At 32.2% G+C, this 14978-nt stretch overlaps 2 protein-coding genes and 1 long non-coding RNA gene across 8 annotated transcripts in view; 2 read left to right on the top strand and 1 right to left on the bottom strand.

The window, feature by feature from the left end:
* The window catches only part of LOC127803791 (pentatricopeptide repeat-containing protein At2g22410, mitochondrial), a 55892-nt gene extending 41262 nt beyond the window's left edge, over positions 1 to 14630 (top strand). For 2 of the 4 annotated variants that reach the window (XM_052340329.1, XM_052340281.1), the window contains exon 3: positions 14147 to 14289. The gene's annotated coding sequence lies outside the window, so the exon portion shown is untranslated. Of the gene's footprint in view, positions 1 to 4037; positions 4470 to 14146; positions 14290 to 14453 lie in introns of those variants that run through there. The other 2 variants (XM_052340319.1, XM_052340310.1) reach the window with 2 other exon arrangements.
* Positions 3802 to 14978, top strand: part of LOC127803826 (phenylacetaldehyde reductase-like) — a 34287-nt gene continuing 23110 nt past the window's right edge. Inside the window, exons 1-3 of one of the 3 annotated variants that reach the window (XM_052340370.1) lie at positions 3802 to 3817; positions 14174 to 14289; positions 14637 to 14785. In XM_052340370.1, the coding sequence (XP_052196330.1) occupies positions 14650 to 14785 (136 nt within the window). In that variant the 5' untranslated portion in view covers positions 3802 to 3817; positions 14174 to 14289; positions 14637 to 14649. Of the gene's footprint in view, positions 3818 to 14173; positions 14290 to 14636; positions 14786 to 14978 lie in introns of those variants that run through there. The other 2 variants (XM_052340389.1, XM_052340395.1) reach the window with 2 other exon arrangements.
* Positions 7773 to 10408, bottom strand: LOC127803859 (uncharacterized). The gene is made up of 3 exons (XR_008023584.1): positions 10098 to 10408; positions 9584 to 9921; positions 7773 to 7918 (listed from the first exon to the last, which is right to left on the bottom strand). It is a non-coding gene; the product is annotated as an uncharacterized LOC127803859 (long non-coding RNA).

The following is a 14978-nucleotide window of genomic DNA, read 5'->3' as shown; positions in this document are numbered from 1 at the left end:
TTTTGAAATATTGGGATAAATATCATCTATAAGAAATTCTATCTCAAAAAAAAGTAAGACAAACATCATCCATAAAAGATACGACGCTGTCCATAATAAACTTAGTCTCAGCCAAACAAAAATTAATCAAAATAAACATTATTTATAATAATCTTAATTTTGTTATACTAAAGATTATTTCATATTCCTCTATAAATAAATAATCACTCATTCCTAAAAAGGGACAAGATCTCTTATATTAATTTTAATATAATTTCTTCATCATATTTAATGTCTGAGTTAAGCATTAGAGTCTCACTACAACAAAAAAGATTTGTTGAGGCATCTTTTTTAGGGCATTTTTTAGAAAATGTCATATAAAATACCATTTTAAGGCACAATCTAAAAAAGTGCTCCAATACAATAACTTTAATGAGGCACAACAATTAAGTGCCCTATAAAATACCATTTTAAGGCACAATTTAAAGAAGTGCCCCAATAAAACAATTCTAATGAGGCACGACAATGAAATGCCCTAATAAACAAATCTAAGTGTCTTAATAAATAAATCTAATAGGGCATAATTTTTGAAATGTCCCATTAAAATAATTCTAATAAAACACTCTGATGAAATACCCTAATAGACAAATCTTACGTGCCCCAATAGAATAATTCTAATGAAACTTAGATATACTATAAAATAAATATAGGCACATATATTAATAAGATAATGTGTAAATTAGGTAGTCACGTGTGTGCAAGAAGAAGGAAAGGTTCATGGTTCGAGCTGAAGGAGAAGTAAGTTAGAGTTAAGAGAAAGTCTTGTGGAGGATATGAAAAATAAATTTATAATGATTTTTGAGGCATTTTTAAGTGTCGCAACAAACTTAAATTTATAGTTATTTTTGAGGCATTTGTAAGTGCCTCAATACGTTTTTGGGGCACAATTACATGAGACACTATTATTAGTGCCCTAATAGTTAAAATGTCCCAATAAACTATCTATTAAGGCATTTTTAAATGTCTCTTAATCCAAAATTTGTTGTAGTGTCTTTTTCTGTACCCTCTGATTATTTTTTTATTTTTATAGATTCAAATGATTTGATAATAATAATTTTAATTAAATAAATTTATTATTATAATCATGCAAATTATAGATGATTTATTATCATGTATGTGAATGCAGATTTATTGTAATTAAGGAAAAGTCATCATTTGACAATATTGCATGTTGAGTCGGTCGCTTTAATAGATGGTCTCTTTTATGGCATCACGCCTTTACGGTTCACCTATATATTATAATAATAATATTATCAAACTCATATTCTTTTATTTTAATAAAAAATACAAATAAAAAAAAAAAAAGAAAAAGAATATGAAAAGATTGGCCAAGTCATTGTGATGCCTAGTCATTGTATTTATTTTTTTTTGGGTAACGTCCCATCACGAGTGCCTTCATCAACTGATCTTAGAATACGGTGAAAGAGATAAATTAGGGTTTGAGAATCGCGAGATTCAAACCTGAAGCAGCACTCAAACGCAAGGGAGCAAGCTCTAAAGAGGCCCACCCGCAACCACTCAGGATAGCCCCTAGAGAGGCATCATTGTATTTATCTTGATCAATTATGATAGTGTTCATGAGATAAAACATAAATAGAATTATAAAGTGATGCCATGCTCTCTTTAATATATAAAAGTATTTATTTATTGGGTTCATTCCATCATTCACGTATAAGAAATTTGTGTCATAAGTAAAAACTCATTAAAAGTCCAAGAATTCAAAACAATATTGTGGGTTGAAAGACATAAATTTCTTAAACGTGAGGGATTTCACACAAACATACAAACAAGATAATTCTAATATTTAAAAAAAAATCAAGAATATAATCAATTATCCATAAAAAAATCTAATTTTGAAATGATTTTGAAATATTTGGATAAATAGTATTTATAAAAAATTTCATCCCCAAAAGGGCAAGACAAATATCATCTATAAAAGATAGACATTATCTATAACAATAAATTAAAATTAATTAAGATAAACATCATGTATAAAAGATAGATGCAATCTATAACAATTCTAGTCTTAATTAGATTAGAATTAATCAATTTAAATAAGAATAATCACTTCTTCCAAAAAAAGAGACAATATATCATATACTGATTTTAATACAGTTTATTCATTATATTTAGTATCTGACTTAAGTATTGAAGTGTTTTCTTATTTTTATAAATTCAAACAAATTGACAATAATATTTTTAATTATATAAATTTATTATTATAATCATGCAATAACAATAATTATAGATGATTTATCATGTATGTGGATGCGGATTTATTGTAATTAAGGAAAAGTCATCGTTTGACAATTTTGCATGTTGAGTCAGTCGCTCCTCTCATATCCAGATGCTCCTGTCACGCATACTACAGTCTTCCCTCCTCCTGCTCCTGTTCCTCCTCCTCTGCTGGTCATTCTCTCTCTCTCTCTCTCATCTTCACAGTCGTCTTTCCATCTCTCTTATCTCAAACTTGTTGCTCATCATTTCAAGATATCATATTTTTCTCCTAATCTGGTGGTTTTTCGACTGAACTTTCCGTCCTATTTTGGTTTGTGTGACTTTTTCTGCTAGGTTTGGTATCCACTTGCAAAGACTTTTTGGTCCAAAAGGTGAAATCGTTCACTTCGAGCGCCCCCATACCCAACCTAACAGAACGTGGGGGGAGGTTAATCATGGTGATCCAGCCGGACGCAGTGACTAGACCCGGGCTCACCGAGCACAAGGAGCCCCTCACTTTGGAGAGAGATACCCCACACTGTCGCTTGCGAGACTCGATCTTTGGTCTTGGTCCAAGATTCACCACGAAAGACACTTTGTACCCTCTTTCTTGACCAACTGAGCTGCCAATGTGGGCCACTTGCAAAGACTTTTTCTGCTGCTTGGAAGTTTGCCAAAGAGAAGGGGAATACATGGTTGTAATGAACCCTGCAGTATGTATTGGTCCTCTATTGCGGCCAGCCCTTAAAGTAGGTTAGTGCACATATTCAAGCATTCGAGATACCTTCAGCTAGTGGAAGATATTTTTTGACTGAGAGAGTTGCACACTTGTCTGAAATTAATTGTGGAGATAATGAGGAAGCTTTTTCCGGATTTTCGACTTCCAGAAAAGTAAGTGCAAGGATCTGACTTCATTCCTTTGTGTTATTTCAGTTAGCTTATTAGAAATGGAAGAATTTTGAGTACATAAAGGATAATGAGGAAAAGAACTCTATAAATCTTGGGAACATTTGGAAAGAGAAGCATATCATTGTTACATAAACTCGATCGGTTATTAAAAGTTGAAGATGTTTTATATCTGTGCATCAGTTTAGGTGAAAGAGTGGAAATATATAGCTTTGAAAGTATGTATCTGTAGCTAGGAATCATCAATCTGAACCAACATTGCAATGCATGTAGGTTCCGACGACTAGCCAGAAGTGGGGTTCGGTTGGCATATGTTTTGACCGCTGCAGGTATGTGAAATAATGTGATTAGACATTTAAGAGATGCCAATTCTCCAATTTCTGCACAGCTGGTTGGATTCTTTTGTGTAAAAAGGAGAACTGGATTCGGTGCCATATCCACAGAAGAAAAAAAAAAAAAAAGTGGGTAATTTTCTAGGGACAGAGAGCAGAGTTTTCAATATATATCATCTCTTCTTACCTACTTCCTTAGATTTGTTGATGTAATATGTAACACCAATTTTCACCTAATTTGAAATTACCTTCAACTGGCTTTTCACTTGACACTCTGATCCACTGTTCAATTTCAGGAAACATACATACAAAGCCTCAGGGAGGTATGTTGGTGACCATTTGCTCTAACCCTATCCTTGGACATTGCTTAAACTGATTGGTGCAATCCAGGAAAGCGGAAACTTGATGGCTTAAAGGTTTCTTCTAAGCAATAAAAATGGTATGATTTTGCCTTGAGATTCAACATGCCTTCTGTTGGTCTCATATTTTTGGATGTTCTTCTTCAATGTGACTGACACGTATGGTTCTCCTCTGTATCCATAGATCCTAATTGGAAAATTTCCTTTCCATTTTCTTTGGTTACTTACCTTCTTGGTGGGTACAGTGATCTTGGAGTTATCTGAGGAGACTCACCCAAACCAAGCAAAGCCTAATCGGCACGGCAGCGAAAATTGGAGATGGAATGGGCGGCTGACTTGCTATTATTAAATTGGAATTGGAGTGGGGCCCGTGGAGAAAATTGGTGGGCTATGGCGCCGCAGAAGAAGAAAAACACAGAGCAAGCAGAAGCAGAACAGACGAAATGGAGGGCAGACGGATACGGAAGATAATAAATTTGTGAGATCATAAATTTATTATGTCTGGTTAAGATTTTTAGTCTATTTAAGAAAATTAAAAAATAGATAATAAATTTGTGAGATCATGTTTTTAATCTTTGTTATTATTTTTATTCAAATATATGTGTTTCTTTATATTTAATATTAATGATTGGATGATTTAATTAACTAAAAAGACATTCTACTGTATTGAATTGTGTGATCTATGGCTAAACTGAATCTATAATATGTTGTTGTTATAATGTTTAGTTGAAATAGCAAATAAGTAGAACAATTATGGTCCACGTTTTTGTTGGTTGGTTAAAAGAAATATAAAATGAATTAAATAATTTGAGACTTGTTCGATTATTATTCATCTTTAACTCTTTTTTAGTTCGTAATACTATTAACAAATTCATGAAATTTGTTTAATATTAATTGGTTATTGATAAGAATTAATTTGAGTGCTGAGCCCATATTAATAAAATTAGATAAGATAAAATTTGTCTTAATTTTGCATCAAAATTAATTAAGTAGTCAATAACACTTCACCATAATAGTTGGCATTTTGTTGGTTTGCTTAGTTCATGCTGGCCTGACTATCTATTTCTTATTAGGAACTCAGTTTTGGATATTTGATTTGGAAAAATTAAATAATCTATTTACTTAATTTTGTATGAACTCATTTTTCATATACTAGCAGTCGCACACTCGCCAGTGAGAGAGTGAGAGCGACCCAAAGGTAGGAGGTGGAGGATTGGATGGCCGGAGGTTGGGGGGCCATGGTTGCTTGTGGTGGAGGAAGGGGAGACGACGGGTGGGGGCGATGGTGTTGCTCGAGGTGGGAGATGGCAGTCTGTGGATGAACGGTGCGAGCGGTAGAGTGAGGGGCGACGACCGGTGCTCTTTGCGACGGTGGGTTTGAGAGAAAGAGTGTGGGAGAGATAGTGAAAGAAGGAGAGAGAAAAAGAAAGCGTGTGCATTGGTGGCGAGTTTGAGAAAGTGGGAGAGATAGTGAAAAGGGGAGAGAGAGAAATGGACGGGATTTAAAAAGATAAAAGATAAAAAATTAAATAAAAAATAAATTAAAAAATTTCAGTAAAGCTTTCTTGGCAAATAGCATTACTTTTTCAACTAAGCAAAGCTTTTGAGTGGCCGTACGTTTGCTAGTAATTTGAGCTTTTATATTCATTATATTTGAAATAATATTGATAAAATAATATTAAGTATATCATTGATAACGGTATCATTAATTATATGATATTTTTTATTAGAAGAGATTAAAAAGATCATGTGTCATTATCTTTTCTGTCTAACATCTCTTCTAATAAAAATACGATAAATAACTAATAACACCATTATCAATCATGACTTATGTGATCCCAATTCTTTCTGAGAAAATACTTGTTGCATTATTTATATATAAGGGCTTAATAGATAACGACTGTGCTATTTGTACATAGAGACTTATACATAGTTTTACACACACACACACATGTAAAATGACAAAAAGAATCCATCCATTTACCACCTCTTCTATGCCCTCTTTTCCTTGTTTGTGGCGTGATGAAACTCGATTTGTGCAAGGTGGCAATGGTGAGGCGACAACAACGATTAGGCGTGTAAGACGACGTAGGGCTGCGACGAGGCAAGGTGAGGTTGCGGTTACCAGAGGTAGCCATGGGAAGGGGAGAGAGAGGAGAAGAGAGGTGGCCAAGGGCAGAGGTGGTGAATTTGTAATTGGGTGGGGGATATTTTTGTTATTCCAATATGTGTTTGTCAAGCAATTTGTACAAGTAGAATTTTTCAATACATAAAGGATTTTTTTCAATTATTAAAAAATGTGATATTTAATTTTTCAACTCAAATATTTTTTTTGTCATCTTAAATTATTTGGTTAACTAGGAGTTAACAACTCAATTAATGGTAACAAGTAAAACTAAATTTCTCTAACATATCATATTAATTTATACATATCAAACTAAATTTTAATACATCATCCCTTATAATTAAATTAATCTGAATTTTTTGTGAGACTTAAAGTTTTAATTGTGGTGGTGACGATAGCTAGATAGTTGATGTTAATAAAGAATTCATAGAGACAAACTAGGTAGAATCTGGTGATAGGCTTGGAGGGGCGGTGGTGGTAGGTGAAAGGCATTAACATGTAGAATTACAATTTGAGAGTATAAGGTTTTATTTTTTTTAATTTTCAATCTTTATCACCTAAAATTTGCTTACCGGTTTATCTTTGGTCATTTTCAAATACTTGTACCACATATATAGTTCGAGAATAAGGTCAAGATGACTTAAATACGGAATGAGATGTTTTTGTCAAAAAATTTAAATCAAAGTAATTAAGAAAAATACTTTCAAACCACAACGAGAGTCCAATAACTCAAATGATAAGGTAGTCATGCCAAATATATCGTGACACCTCCTTGTTAATCATATGAGAAAATAGCGGTAGGACACTAGTGGGGATTTTTTAATCTGTTTGAGGGTATATTTGTCTTTTCCTATTAACATCAACTTTTTAACTTGTTTAAAGCAATTAATCCATAGATTAAACACTAGCTTTTAAGTCTACCCAAACACCTTTTGGTGTACTTAGAATGATCGTTCTTGCGCGGTTCTCGTTGCTCGTGTTCTTGATTTTAACAGAAGAGGTAATCGCAAGCGTGAAGCTTCGCTTGACTATGCAAGGTAAGAATCGAACTCAGGACCCATCAGTACAAAGCCGACATATCGCTTGCCCGACCACTCGACTTGTACCCTGGGAGCCACCTCTTGGTGTACTTCAAACTTGAATGTGAAGACAATAAACTTTCAAAAACTCACTTTTATTGAGTCCCTATTTGTTTTAAGAAAACTAGTAGTTGAAAAGAAACCCTAATTCATTCCCAATATACATAATTCATATGTGCGCTCGCGTGTGTATAATTAAATGTAAAGTTCTTTGTAACTATGTATGAGAAGACACTTAAACGTTTTGAACCATCACACTTGTCTTTCCCTAATGGAGAGTGAAGAATGCTCAACTAAAATTCTTAGATAATATTATCTCAAGCAGACAGATGTTATTGAAACTAGATAAGCTAGCATTGCAAAATCATGAAAATTGCACTTATTGAAGGTTACACTCTTTTCATCATTATATTTCCATATCATCAGGTCTTCACTGCCTAACAGGACTCCCAGAGGATTGATAAAACTAGAGAGCAAACAGAAACTAAAAAATGACAGCTTTAGAAGAGAAATAGAAATCATTGAAAAGGAATATGCAGAATAACAAGACCAAATACATTGGCAAAAACTCTTGAAACTCACATTGAATTTTTTTTTTGCAGCCTCTAAAACTGTAGGGTTGATAACGATGCCATAATAACAGAAGAGAGAAGAAACAATTTACACGGACATGTACTGTATTTACCTGTGCGTTCTCCTCCGTAACATACAGGTTACAAGGTGAGGCTATATGAAAAACACCTTCACACCCATCAATCTCAGTGTCAAAAGAGCCTTCTTCCAGTATGTCAGCTTTGAACAGCTGAAGCCTTTCTTTTGCTCCATCTAGGGCAAGTAAGTGCTTTGTCTTATTTAGATCACCTATAGGAGAATATCTAGTATTAAGTAGTTGTGTTAATATTGTTAAATCATAAATAGACTGCTCTAAGAAAAAAGATATTAAACCTATAAATCAGCTTAAAAAACGAGAAGACGAAGATACAAGGCCACCTAGTGATGATGGTGCCACTAACTAGAAAAAAACAACAATTACATACGGGATTGTTTAACATTCCTTAGTCAATCCTGTAAAATTTGTTAAAACAACAGCCTTATTTGCTAATACATGCAACCAAAGATACTATAGATTTAACATCCATTCCTAACATCTTTGTCAATAACTGGGTTGGAGGGATGGGAAAAAACATTCACTCAAATGCTGACAGAGATTTTGTAAAATAATTCAGTTGTGTTTCGTGAAACATGTTAGCTTGTCAGCTTAGACACAGTCATGTAGGAGAACTACCTTTCGGCCTTCAAATACTAAAAGGTAAACATAGGTAGTAAGAAACACTCCTAATAAACTAGCCTTTATAGGGGAAGATGAGAAGAGATACAGTTTTCATCCAGTAATAGCCCAATCGGTCTAAATCTGCTACAAATAATAATTGAAAAAGAAAGGTCTGTCTTGAGCAAAGGCTCCAAGTATACTGAAATTGCACCAACCAAGATTAATACTTGTCCTCATTGGTATTATACATATTTACATGCTATTATAATTATTTCAAGACCCAAGTTTGATGAAACCGTGACAGCTTTTCTCTTTTTAGAATTCACACACTACCCCCATAGCACAATTATGAATATTGTACCGTACCAGTCAATATAATACCATAACAACAGAAAAATAATACAAAATAAGAATATTCCGAACTAGCTTGCATATGAATACCACTATGTTCAAGCCTGTACCATCCAATGTCAACCATACCAACCAACACCCAAATTTTTCATGTTGTAACAGCTTGTACCAAATATTTATGATTTTTTTATTTTTTATTTTTTGTTATTTACTTAGAATTATATTTGCAACATGTCAATTAAAAATTTATCTTCTTTTAAGTCATAAAAAGCGTTTTATATTATTATCTCTCTTTACTTATAAATATGTTTTATTTTTTACATTAATTAACCTTTTAAATTTAATTTTTAATCATTAAGAATATAAAAAAAAATCTTACCAATTTTTAAAGGGGACAAATTTTTTTTCTTAAAAAATAACTCTTAAATCATGAGTTAAAAGATTGATCAAGATTAATTAATAAAGAACAGGGAGGTGCATTCAAAATATATATATTTGTATTTTGCATATCTAATTTTAAATAATTTTATTTTTATTCATTTATTGGATTGAATTTTAATATTGCTATGAAATAACTTAATGTGAACACTAATAAAAATATGTAATAGTATATAGTAAATACAACTTTAAATTTTAAATTTTATGAGCAAAAGTATATATAATTTAAAAAAATACTAAATGTAGCAATAAATTAGAAGTGGTATGCCAAGACACACTTATAAAATGGAGTAAATTACACTTGGCACCCCTGAGGTTTCACTAAATTACATGAACACCCCTGTAGTTTTGGATTACTTTTTAAATAAATATTTAGAAAGAAATACAAAATTTCATGCAAATTGATATCAGAATAGCCTGAAAAAGGGATTGAATCATCCGAAAGGAATGCCTGGGATCTTAGTTACCTGAAAAAATAGGTATGTCACTAATGAGTGTCACAAGGAATGATTTTTAGCTTCGAAAAAAATCGAATCAAAATCAGCTTGTGATACAGCTACTGTTTAGTGGGGTTCGCCCAAGTCTCATCAACTACCACGTCAGTCGTCACGTCAGTAGGCAAAGCTGTTAGCCCGATTTCTGGCCGATTTACAGCTCCGAGACGACGACGACGACGCTGTCGCCACTGAACAGTTGTCCCTTCTAGCAATAGTCGCATTATTGCTATTTCCACTGCCTGTACTGCTTTCTTCTTCGTCCATCAGTATTTGTGTGCATCTACACTCCACGCTGCAAAACACTCTATCTGTGCCACCACAAACAAACACCACGGGACCCGAATCAATCCCAAAACAAAAAGGAAGAAAATGTACTTTTAAATCTAATTTAAAATAGAGTTAATGTATACAAATACAATCGTTGGAGGATGAGTGCTTGTGTTGTGAGGTGTGAGGGCGAGAAAAGAAAGAGATCTGGGCTTACTTGTACATGTAGACGGTGGCCTTTCCCGCCGCCATCGGCCGCCCCCTGGCCACCATTGGACACCATCGCCGACTGACCGTCTTCGACGTCCATCGCTGCAAGCCTCTATCGATTGCTTCCAGCGATTGTTTTCATCATCTTCCATTGAAGTAAGCTTTACAGCAAACCCATATCTCAAATTGGGAGAGGCAGTATGGCCGATAGGGGGCGACGACGATGGGGCTGAGCGGCGGCGCGATGGGGCGCGACAGGCCGGGAGGGCGGCGGTGACGGCGTGGCTGGGTGACTGTGAGAGAGAGAAAGAGAGAGGCAGTGAGTGGGTGTGTTAGCAGGTTGGGCGTGGGTGCGTGTGTTTGCGGGTTGGGCAGAGTGTATGCATGAGGTGAGGTGAGGTAGGATGGGATGGTTTGGAGCGGGGGGGGGGGGAATTGATCTCAGCCATTAATCTCAACCATTCATTGATCTCAAATGTCTCCCTCACATTTTGTGTTAGACAATTCAAAACAGTCTTGTCTTATTGGCTTATTGCCTTGTTTGTTTCAACTTAATTAAAGAAATTATAATTTTTAATTTCTTAAATTATATTTTTTAAAATTTAGAATAAATTATAAACTTATTTGTTACAACTTCTCAGAAATTATAGTTAAACAGTTGTAGTGTTTGATATCATAAGGTATAAAATAACTTATATAATTAATTAATTTAAATTTATTTTCTTATAATTTTAAATGTTATAATTTTATATATAACTTAAATGTTATAATTTTATTTTTTAACTTTATTTTTTTTGTTGCTTTCTTAAAAATTTGATCTGTCTTAAATGTAGTAATTGATTGTCAGGAGAAATATGTAAAGTCATATATGGATAATCAGTTTTGAAAATTTGATTATTATAATTTATATAATTAATTGATTATTTAAATTATTCTTATTTTATATATAGTTTAATTATTTTAAATTTATTTTTTATAATTTTAAATGTTATAATTTTATATATAGCTTAAATGTTATAATTTTATTTTTTAAATTTATTTTTATTTGTTGTTTTCTTAAAAATGTGATACGTCTTAAATGTGGTAATTAATTGTTAGGAGAAATATGTAAAGTCATGTATGTATAATTAATTTTGAAAATTTGATTATTATCATTTATATAATTAATTAATTATTTAAATTATCTTTATTTTATGTAGTTTAATTAATTTAAATTTATTTTCTTATAATTTTAAATGTTATAATTTTATATATAACTTAAATATTATAATTTTATTTTTTAACTTTATTTTCTTTGTTGCTTTCTTAAAAATTTAATCTATCTTAAATGTGGTAATTGATTGTCAAGAGAAATATGTAAAATCATATATAGATAATCAATTTTGAAAATTTGATTATTATCATTTATATAATTAATTGATTATTTAAATTATTCTTATTTTATATATAGTTTAATTAATTCAAATTTATTTTTTATATTTTTAAATATTATAATTTTATATATAATTTAAATATTATAATTTTACTTTTTAACTTTATTTTTTTATTACTTTCTTAAAATTTGACCTGTTTTAAATGTGGTAATTGATTGTAAGGAGAAACATGTAAAGTCATGGATAATCAATTTTGAAAATTTGATTATTACCATTTATAATTAATTGATCATTTAAATTATCTTTATTTTATATATAGTTTAATTAATTTAAATTTATTTTCTTATAATTTTAAATATAACTTAAATGTTATAATTTTATTTTTTAATTTTTTTTTACTTCTTTAAAAATTTAACCTATCTTAAATTTGGTAATTAATTATTAGGAGAAATATATAAAGTCATGTATGGATAATCAATTTTGAAAATTTGATTATTATTATTTCTATAATTAATTGATTATTTAAATTATCTTCATTTTACATACAATTTAATTAATTTAAATTTATTTTTTATAATTTTAAATGTCATAATTTTATTTTTCAACTTAATTGATTAGTGTCATTTATTTAATTCTCCCTTTTCTCATTGGTCTACTCCAAAGATGTGCTATATGTTGGACTTGGGGAAATTAAATACAAATTAAATTTGTGTTTTGAAAATTATGTTAAGTAAGATTCGGATTGTGTGGCAAAGAATGGGAAAAAAAAGGGAAACTTAATGGTGACATGTGATTTGATAAATTGAGAGAAATAAGAGAATTTGAAGGAAGAAAAAATAATAAAAAAAATAAATATATCTCTCTCTTTTTCCTCTTCATTCCCGTTCAACACTTTCATTTCCTCTCTTCTCTTTTCTCAATTCTTCTTCTTAAATTTTCTCTTATTCTTTACTTTTATTTAGTAAATTTTAACTGTATTTTTTTATCCAGATTGGTTTTCTGGTGTAACATAGCACCACTATTCTGTCAAGTGAGTGATATGAATGTAACTAGGAAAAATTAAGCCTTGAGGATTCATGTAGTACGCACATATGAGACAAATACACGTAAAAATTAAAAAAAAAAAGACGTCTACTCTTGAATGCATATTTTAGAATAAAGAGGTTGGTTATCGTTTATTTTTTTTTCCTGTTATCGTGTAATTTTTGTATTTTTTTACGCATTGCTTATTGTATTACATGTTAATTTAGGTTTATTTTTTACATGATTTCGGGATAGAGTTATGTGCTTTTTATTATTCGTCTACCATTGAATGCATATAAGGAAATCTTTCAAAATTTGTAATCCTTTTGTTGTATTCTCATGATTGTAACAAGATTATTTTGTTTATTTTTTACTTCTTTATTGTGATTTTCATTTATTGTAACTACTAAATTATACAACTTTTGCTTTAACGATTTTGTTTTTTTTTACGATATTCATGCATCGCATGGGTGATCCACTAGTAAGGTATAAAATAACTTATTTTTGTATAATTGTCCATAATACCCTTAATAGTTATAGAATGATAATTTAAAAATTAATTAGTATATATGTATAAGTTTCAAGTATTATAAAAAAAGTAATTAGTGTATAGAGAGAAAGGGAGATGATGAGGGAGAAGAAGAGATTTGAAAATGGAGATGACGGTGGAGAAGAAAGACCCTTGATTGTGTGGACAGAAGAGTAATTTTTTTGTTAAAAATAAAGGTAAAATTGTCAAAAAAATATAACTGTTTAATCAGAAATTGTAGAAGTTGGGGTACCTCAGTTTTAAAAAAGCCAACTTTTATCCCTTCTAAAAGGTAGTAGAAGCTATAAGATATAATTCTAAAATTTAAAACAAACACTACATGCCTATTTTTTTAAAACTAAAAATTAAAAATTATAATTTTTAAGTTGCAACAAATAGGCGATAGACATTTAATGAGAAAAGAGAGTGAGAGAACGAACTAGGGTCACGAACAGAGGCCCTGACAATGTAACCGCGGAGAAGCAAGAGCTTGACGAGCCATGAAGCTACGTATCCAGATGCTCCTGTCACGCATACTACAGTCTTCCCTCCTCCTCCTCCTCCTCTGCTGGTCACTGTCTCTCTCTCTCATCTTCACAGTCGTCTTTCCATCTCTCTTATCTCAAACTTGTTGCTCATCATTTCAAGAAATCATATTTTTCTCCTAATCTGGTGGTTTTTCGACTGAACTTTCCTTCCTATTTTGGTTTGTGTGACTTTTTCTGCTAGGTTTGGTATCCACTTGCAAAGACTTTTTCTGCTGCTTGGAAGTTTGCCAAAGAGAAGGGGAATACATGGTTGTAACGAACCCTGCAGTATGTATTGGTCCTCTATTGCGGCCAGTCCTTAATTCTCCAATTTCTGCACCGCTGGTTGGATTCTTTTGTGTAAAAAGGAGAACTGGATTCGGTGCCATATCCACAGAAGAAAAAAAAAAAAAAGTGGGTAATTTTCTAGGGACAGGGAGCAGAGTTTTCAACATATGATGTCTTCCTATCTTCTTCCTTAGATTTGATGTAATATGTAACACCAATTTTCACCTAATTTGAAATTACCTTCCGCGCATTAGTTAGTGCCGAAACTTTTCAACTGGCTTTTCACTTTACACTCTGATCCACTGTTCAATTTCAGGAAACATATATACAAAGCCTCAGGGAGGTATGTTGGTGACCATTTACTCTAAACCTATCCTTGGACATTGCTTAAACTGATTGCTGCAATCCAGGAAAGCGGAAACTTGATGGCTTAAAGGTTTCTTCTAAGCAATAAAAATGGTATGATTTTGCCTTGAGATTCAACATGCCTTCTGTTGTCTCATATTTTTGGATGTTCTTCTTCAATGTGACTGACACATATGGTTCTCCTCTGTATCCATGGATCCTAATTGGAAAATTTCCTTTCCATTTTCTTTGGTTACTTACCTTCTTGGTGGGTACAGTGATCTTGGAGTTATCTGAGGAGACCCAAACCAAGCAAGGGAGTTTTGTTTTTATTTTTGTTAGTCTATAGATTTAACATCCATTGCTAATATCTTTATCAATAACTGGGTGGATGTTAAATCTATAGTATCTTTGGTTGCATGTATTAGCAAATAAGGCTGTTGTTTTAACAAATTTTACAGGATTGACTAAGGAATGACCATCAGAAGAGGAGGAGGAGGAAGGACGACTGTAGTATGCGTGACAGGAGCATCTGGATATGTAGCTTCATGGCTCGTCAAGCTCTTGCTTCTCCGCGGTTTCACTGTCAGGGCCTCTGTTCGTGACCCTAGTTCTCTCTCTCTCTCTCTAAATGTGTATATTATTATATATGATTTATAAATTGTTGTCTCCACAATGATATGACTAGGAGGATTATTTTACGTTTTTGGTTTCCGATTTTGTTACTCGTGCTGTTTGCTCAGTTCGTTGAGTCATCTGGCCGTCCGCTCAACTTGGGATGGCCAATTGGGCGCATGGGCCCG

Source organism: Diospyros lotus, chromosome 1 (genome assembly GCF_014633365.1).
Source record: "Diospyros lotus cultivar Yz01 chromosome 1, ASM1463336v1, whole genome shotgun sequence".
Lineage (NCBI taxonomy): Eukaryota > Viridiplantae > Streptophyta > Magnoliopsida > Ericales > Ebenaceae > Diospyros > Diospyros lotus.
The sequence above is the reverse complement of the archived record's forward strand: the minus strand, read 5'-3'. Positions and strand labels throughout refer to the sequence as shown.